The 8,143-nt window shown below is 55.4% G+C and overlaps 1 protein-coding gene across 4 annotated transcripts; it reads left to right on the forward strand.

Annotated features, from left to right (window-relative positions):
* The first annotated feature begins 459 nt into the window (after positions 1–459).
* Positions 460–7,705, forward strand: LOC113209562 (uncharacterized). 4 transcript variants are annotated; one of them, XM_052271396.1, is made up of 5 exons: positions 460–1,194; positions 4,030–4,165; positions 4,679–4,845; positions 6,118–6,432; positions 6,729–7,705. In XM_052271396.1, exons 1-5 carry the CDS (start codon positions 1,033–1,035, stop codon positions 7,620–7,622), a joined length of 1,674 nt encoding a protein of 557 aa, XP_052127356.1. In that variant the 5' UTR covers positions 460–1,032; the 3' UTR covers positions 7,623–7,705. The 4 variants fall into 4 exon arrangements, with proteins under 4 accessions (XP_052127356.1, XP_052127355.1, XP_026282941.1 ...); XM_052271395.1 differs by having other exon boundaries at positions 460–1,161; positions 3,997–4,165; XM_026427155.2 differs by lacking the exon at positions 460–1,194 and having other exon boundaries at positions 3,430–4,165.
* The last annotated feature ends 438 nt before the right edge of the window (positions 7,706–8,143 follow it).

The following is an 8,143-nucleotide window of genomic DNA, read 5'->3' on the forward strand; positions in this document are numbered from 1 at the left end:
GAAGTGGCAGGAATGTGAAAAGGAGCGCCAGGTGAGTGTGCGCCGAGCGGCGGGCCGACACCCTGCTCCCGCTGACTGACCGCCCCGTGTTGCAGTGCCACCAGGCGACATGCTCACAGTGCGGCGGGGACGACGGGAACTGCAAGGTCATGTGCTGGAACAACTGCGAGTGCGCGTGCGGCGGGTACGCAAGGGGCGGCATGGACCACCGCCTGTGGCGGGAGTGCTACACGCAGTGTCCGGGAAAATACTGGGAGTGTTTGGGGAACTGCGGAGGGGACGAGTGCAGGGGCTCGTGCTGGCTGGACTTAAAGAAGTGTGACTGCGAATGTGTCCAGCGCGCCGGCAACCAGTCCAGCGCGGCCAGCACAACTACCGGCACCACTAGTGCTCCCAGCACCATCGGCGCTCCCAGCACCACTAGCACCACCAGCGCCAGCGCTCCCAGCACCACCAGCGCTCCCAGCTCCACCAGCACTAAAAGGGCTCCCAGCACCACTAGCACTACCAGCGCTCCCAGCACCGCCGCGGCCGTCACCCCCGTGGAGCCCCCCAGGTCGCCACCGGCGCCCGTGTGCGAGGGCTGGGGCTGCGCGCTCCTGCTCGTGCTCGCGTGCGCGCTCGTGTGCGTGGGCGCGGCCCTGTGCGCGCGGACGCGCGCGCCGGCCTCGGCCGTCTGCTGCTTTATTGGCTATGCCCCCGGCGCGGTGGCCCAGCCCGCCCCGCACCCCCAGACCAGTACCAACGGTGACGTCGAACTGCTGCCTATATCTAAGCCGCCGGTCGAGCGAGATGCCTTCGATATGCCACTGCATTCAAGGAATGTTTTTGATTTAAAGACTGATACTTTCGTATCACAAAGAACGCTGGATTCTTGATTTTAGAAATAAAAAGCATTTTGCACTTGACTCAAGAGCAATTTCCCTTGTTCTGAGAGAAACCCGCTCGATTCAAGTACCAAATGCACTTTGAAAATGTACTATAAAAGTGACAGTAAGTGCCCCAAAAAATAAAAGCGCGCAACTTCTGTATATGTTTCTGTGTTCTTTTGACTATCGCCTTTACCAGCCAGGAACACTGGGGGCGGTGTTATCAGTGTCCTGGAGGACACATGCGGCTGCAGCAAGGCATGAGTCAGTCACTCGCGAGCAGCCGGGTGAGGTCCACGCCGACGAGTACAGCCCTAGGATGCTGGTCGCCACGATGATCGCGGTTCTGCTGCCGCTCGCCGCCTCCTGCCCGTGCCCGGCCGCGCCCGCCGAGCAAGAGGTGTGCGGCTCGGACCAGCGCACCTACCGCAGCGAGTGCGACCTTCGCTCCACCGCCCCTGGTCAGTACACTCACCCGAAAGAGTATATCCGGGGACTTACAGTACTCTACATTCCAAAATATGTTCCGAAAACGCTGAAGTAGTGTTTTTTTTTTTTTTTTTTTGGGGGGGGGGGGTGCCCTTTGCGCTGCGACAACCACGGTCAGTACACTCACCACCGAGAGTACATACGGAAACCCGTACAGAAAAAAGGATATCTAGAATGTCTCCAGCTGAGACATCGTAGAGACATATTGAAGACGACATGCAGACTGCTACGAGACATTCTGGAGATACAATTGGAGTCACCCTAGAGCCGTGTTGGAGACAATGTAGAGATATTCTCGAGTCATCGCGGTGTCTCGTAGGTGTATCCATAAAGTCTCGAAAAGGAGTCTGCCTCGAGGCAATGCCGAAACATTTCTAGGGAGACACCGTAGAGACATTCTGGAGTCATGTCCGGAGACATTTCGACGTCAGAGCGGTGACTGGCGGACCAGGCATCTCCGAGACACAGGCTAGTCAGCTACTGCTCAGTGTTCCGCCTCGCTCCCCTCCTGTGTTCACTATGGCCTAGTGGATACAGCACCCGACTGGGAAGCGAGAAGTTCTCGGTTCGAGTCGGACTGGCGGCGCGCTGCGGCGCGCTGCGGCGCGCCCTCCCGTTCCGTTTTTACTGATTTCTGCTGCGCGCCGTCTCTAGAATGTCTCCACGGTGCCTCCCACAGGTCTCGCCTCTGACGTCGAAATGTCTCCGGACATGACTCCAGAATGTCTCTACGGTGTCTCCCGAGAAATGTCTCGGCATTGCCTCGAGGCAGACTCCTTTTCGAGACTTTATGGATACACCTACGAGACACCGCGATGACTCGAGAATATCTCTACGTTGTCTCCAACACGGCTCTAGGGTGACTCCAATTTTATCTCCAGAATGTCTCGTAGCAGTCTGCATGTCGTCTTCAATATGTCTCTACGATGTCTCGGCTGGAGACATTCTAGATCTCTTTTTTTCTGTACGGGTAATCCGTTGTACACGCGAGATCTCAGAGTCGTTTCCCCCTCGATTGCACGTCGCGAGGCGCACGTCGTATTAAGGACTGCCTGTTGCCCCACAGGTGTCCTCCTGGCCCACCCCGGGCCGTGCTCCGCCAGGGAGACGGCCGCCCCGGGCCGCCTGGACAACGCCGCCCAGCTGCCCGGCGGGCGCGACCTGCACCGGCGGCGGCGCTCGGTCAGCGAGGAGAAGCGGAAGTGGGAGGAATGTGAAGCGGACCAGGTGAGTGTGCGCGCCGAGCGGCAGGCTGACACCCTGCTCCCGCTGACTGACCGCCCCGTGTTGCAGTGCGCGGGTGCGACCTGCTCAGAGTGCGGCGGGGGCGACGCGGAATGCCAGCTCATGTGCTGGAGGAACTGCTGGTGCGCGTGCGGCGGGTACGCACCTGGCGACATGGACTACCGCCTGTGGAGGGAGTGCCACATAGAGAGGCGGTGCACGAGCAAATACTTGGAGTGTTTGGGGAACTGCGGAGGGCAGGAGTGCAAGGACTCGTGCTGGCTGGACTACAAGAAGTGTGACTGCGAGTGTGCCCAGCGGGCCGGCAACCAGTCCAGCGCGGCCAGCACGACAACCGGCACCACCAGCACCACTAGTGCCACCAGCGCTCCCAGCACAAATAGCAGCACCAGCGCTCCCAGCTCCACTAGCACTACCAGCACAACCAGCACCACTAGCACTACCAGCCCCACCAACACTCCCACCACCAGCACCACTAGCACCACCACCAGCGCCCCCAGCACGGCCGCGGCCGCCCCGCCCGGGGAGCCCCCCAGGTCGGCGCTGGTGTGCGAGGGCTGGGGCTGCGCGCTCCTGCTCGTGCTCGCGTGCGCGCTCGTGTGCGTGGGCGCGGCCCTGTGCGCGTGGACGCGCGCGCGGGCCCCCGTCACCTGCTGCATCATAGGCTACGCCCCCAGCACGGTGGCCAAGCCCGCCCCGCACCCCCAGACCAGGACCAACGGCGACGTCGAACTGCTGCCTGTATCGAAGCCGCCGGTCGAGCGATGTGCCTCTGATATGCCACTGCATTCAAGGAATGTTTTTAAAGACTGATGTTTTTGTATCAAAAAGAACGCTGGATTCTTGATTTTAGAGCAATGCTCTTAATCGAAATAAAGTGCATTTTGCACTTGATTCAAGAGTAATTTCCCTTGTTCTGAGAGAAACCCGCTTGATTCAAGTACCAAACGCACTTAAAAATGTTCCGTAAAAATGACCGTAATAAGTGCCTAACAAAATAAAAGCGTACCACTTTTGTATATGTTTCTTGGTTCCTTTGACTATCGCCCGAGGAGGAAATCACTAGGGTTCGAAGCGTACGGACTATTTCGTAGTATTTCTCCTACCATTTCGGTTATTTCTCCTGCCATTTCGGCTATTTCCCGCCTATTTCGGATTATTTCAGGCTATTTCGCGTCTATTTCGTCTTTATTTCGCTCTATTTCGCCTCTATTTCGCCTTTATATCGGACTATTTCGGGGGAAGGTGTACGAGCTATTTCGCAAGTGATTTCCCCCTCGCTATCGCCTTTACCAGGAGCACTGGGGGGCGGGGTTATCAGCGGGCAGCGTCCTGGAGAACAGATGCGGCTGCAGCAAGGCATGAGTCAGTCACTCGCGAGCAGCCGGCTGAGGTCCACGCCGACGAGTACAGCCCCAGGATGCAGGCCGCCACGATGATCGTGGTTCTGCTGCCGCTCGCCGCCTCCTGCCCGTGCCCGGCCCAGGACCCGGCCGCCGAGGTGTGCGGCTCGGACCAGCGCACCTACCGCAGCCAGTGCGACCTGCGCTGCTCCACCCCCGGTCAGTACACTCACCCGAAAGAGTATATCCCGGGACTTACAGTACTTTAAATTTCAAAATCTGTTTCAAAAACGCTGAAGTATTTTTTTTTTTTGGGGGGGGGGGGTGCCGTTAAGTTTAAGAAAACCAAGTCCCACTGATAAACCAAGTGTGCGAAGGCTTAAAACTTCCTTATAGGTTGGATGCCCACTGCCTCACTCACTGCGTGGGAAGTGCTCAACAGAGAAGGTGCACACTTGCAAGTGCATGTTACTTCGTATACGCATACTCTACACTGTTAAAAATTACAACAGAAAATAACTACAGAATGGGCTGGTAATTTTGAAAACAGTGTAATCCTGTAGTTTGCACTGTGCTTTATTCTGGAGGAAATTTCTTTTCAAGCAATGGCATAAGTCCTTATCCGTCAAATACCAGTCGAACAGATTTTGACCGTAGTATAAAAGTACAGGACGATCTGTATGAATTCTGTTTCTGGGTACAGAATTTTTAACAGTGTAGGTTTCCCCCCAGGACTGTCCCTGTTGCACCCCGGGCCATGCTTCCCCGTGAGTACCGGCGCGCCGGGCCGCCTGGAGCACGACAACGCCGCCCAGCTGACCAGCGGGCTCGGACACCAGCGGCCGCGGCGCTCGGCCACCGACCAGCGGCGGGAGTGGGCCGAGTGCGAGAGGGATCAGGTGAGTTTCCACGCGCCCAGGCCGACATTGGTACACTCTAAAAAATAATACAGAATTCTGTATCAAATTTGATACAGAATTCTGTATCAGGCTTTTGTGATATGGAAACATGTAACATGGGTACAAAATTCTGTAATCTGATCAAAATGTTACAAAATTACGTAAATGTTACTAATTTCTGTAACAGATACAAAATCAAGTAACGTTGGATACAATTTTCTGTATCCCTGGATACAGAATTATGGAACTTGGTTGGCACGGTCTCCGGGAGCCCCGGTGGCATGACCCCGGGTTCCAGCGGACCTCTCCTTAGGTAGCCTGGGTGGCCGCGCGGGTAAAGGCGCGACTTCCTAATCCGAGGGTCTGGGGTTCAACTCCCGGTGCGGCAAGAAGCATTCCTTTAAATTAAATCAAATGAGTTAGATCCCCAGAAAAAAAGAAGAGGAGGAAAGGGAGGAAGAGTAACTAGAAAAAGAATTACTATTTTAAAATCCCAAAAAGGTTCTGTATCAGGTGATACAGATTTTCGTATCCATGTTACAGATTAAAATCTGTATCAAAAATGATACAAATTTCTGTAACATGTGATATGTGAATTACTGCGTAACAATGTTACAGAATTTTGTACTGATTTTTTTTAGAGTGTAACCAATAATTTTGCTCTTCTTTTAGCAGATGATTAACTTAAGTGCCCATTATTGACTTAACATAAAGAATATAAGTAAATTGAAGGTCTCTTTACTTTAAGGTAACTTTAAGCTAGTTTGATAGAAAATTAGAACACAAACCACAGACCTATTCTTAAATTTGTACCTCTGCTGTCAAGATAAGGCGTCAGCTAGCTTTTACTCTCGATAAGCAGGAAAGAGAGAACTAAGAGCAAAACCGGAAATCACATATTTGTGCGCTGGGGGAATAGTGTCCGGCTGGCTGGCTGAGTGTCGCGCTGGGTAAGCCCCTTCCTTGCCCTGCCTAACAATACTGGGCCAGCCTGCCCTCCGCGTATATGATGTCCTCTACGCCACTAGGCCACCGAATTGCAAGATTGCAAGCAACCAAACAGATTGCAGCAAATGAGATAAAATAAAAACATAGCCCTATTCATAAATTTGTATCATCTGCTTTCAAGATCGATTCTTGATTGAGATTTTTTGCTGTAAAATCGATTTTTCATAGAGTTTTGTGACTTTTTCCTGATTTTTCTGAATTTGACTTTGGAGTCACTACTGACTTCTTTGAGTGAAACGTTCCCCTCGCAACCCCGTGTCGCAGTGCCACAACGCGACCGGCTGCGGCTGCCGGCCGGGCGACGACAGCTGCGCGCACATGTGCCGCTGGGGCTGCGAGTGCGGCTGCGGCGGGTACCCGCCGGGCGGCACGGACTACGGCCCGTGGCGCGCGTGCTACGACGGCGAGAGGCAGTGCGGCGACAAGTACCTGGCGTGCGACGCGGGCTGCTGGGGGCGGCGCGAGTGCGAGGACGCGTGCCACCTGGACTACAACCGGTGCCACTGCGAGTGCGTGCAGCGCGCGCACGCCGCCACCGAGCAGAGGCGGAAGTGGGCCCAGTGCGAGGCCGAGCGCCAGGTGAGCGTCCTCGTGTTGCCCCGCGCTCTCCTCCTCGGAATTGAAGTTTTCCGAAAATGTTTAAGTTAAAAAAAAAAAAAAAAAAAAAAAAAAAAAACTCGTTTAAATTCGCATTTTTTCTGGCTCTCAAAACCCTCTCCACCCACTGTGAAAAATATTTTCGTACAAGTCGATACGGAGTGCTTGCACATTTTTTTACAATCTTGAATTGTTTTTTCACGACTTATTCCAATGACAATTTCCCCGTACTCTGTACGACAATTGTTGCCGACTGACCCGTCCCGCTGGTGTTGCAGTGCGGCTCTGCGACCTGCGGCGAGTGCAGGGGCGACAGGAGCTGTGCGTCGATGTGCCGGTGGAACTGCGAGTGCTCCTGCGCCGGGTACCCGCGCGGCGGCGCGGACTGGGGCCTGTTCCAGAAGTGCTTCGCGCGCAGGGGGTGTTCGCGTACGCAGACGGCGTGTGTCGCGGGCTGCGGGGGCCAGGGGTGCAAGGACGCGTGCTACCTGGCCTTCAAGAAGTGCGACTGCGAGTGCATGCTCGAGGCCGGCAACAGCACCACCAGCAGTCCCCGCACAACCAAGCAGGCTGCCGGCGCGACAAGCACTCTCCGCACAACCCCCACAACCAGCACAACAAGCACTCCTCGCTCAATCGTCACAACCAGCACACTCCCCACAACCAGCACACTCCCAACAACCAGAACAATCTTCACAACAAGCACTCTCAGCACAACCATCATACCCCGCACAACCAGCGTACCCCGCACAACCAGCATTCCCAGCACAACCCTCACGACCAGCACTCCTCAAACAACCGGCACTCCTCGCACAAGCAGCGCTACCCGCACAACCAGCACTCCCCGCACAACCAGCACCCCCGGCACCAGGCTCCTCCCTCTCACGACACCCGCCGCCGCGACGCGTGCGCCGGCGTGCGCGGGCTGGGGCTGCGCGCTCGTGGTCCTGCTCGTGTGCGCGGGCGCCGGCGCGGGCGTGTCGGCGTGCGTGTGGGCGCGCGCGCGCACTCGGGCCGTCTCGTACTACCCAAGGCTCGACACCAGCATGACGGTGCTGCACAGGGTGCCAGGGTCACCCGAAACGCACATCGAGGCGGAGGAGGCGAGCGCCCACCGGCGGCGGACTCACGGCGACGTCGAGCTGGCGTCTGTCGACGAGCCACCGCCCTAGAGATGTGCTCATCGTCGAGTAGGCGGTACGATATGTTCTCGAATCAAAATTACAAGTTGGCCATTTTTTAGCAATGCTAAATACATTCTGTGTTAATCATTCACCTCGACATGCATCACATCCACAAAGTAGCAGTTTAACGAATAAAATGACGGAGTGGGCTCCGCGGCACCACATGAAAACTGCGACACGTTGGCGCGACCTCCCACCCGCACACGTTGCTTCCAGTCTCGAGGCTACGCTCGGCTATCACGCGGACCGCGGAGCCTGATAGCGTGAAGCTGGTGCAAGCAGGAGACTGAGCCAGTCGCCGGGCAGACACAGCAACACCGGGGTAGGGCCGCGTGTTGCAAAAAACTCACCTGCAACAAAAAGAGAAAATACACAAAATGAAACCTTATTCAAGATAAATTTAAACCGATTTTAACATATTGATTTGTATATATGACATATAGACATATAATGCTATATTTGGGGGTGGTTAGGTTCAAGGTAAAAATCAAGTGAGCCCGCCTCAACCT

This window comes from Frankliniella occidentalis, unplaced genomic scaffold (genome assembly GCF_000697945.3).
Source record: "Frankliniella occidentalis isolate FOCC.00 unplaced genomic scaffold, Focc_3.1 Scaffold160, whole genome shotgun sequence".
NCBI lineage: Eukaryota > Metazoa > Arthropoda > Insecta > Thysanoptera > Thripidae > Frankliniella > Frankliniella occidentalis.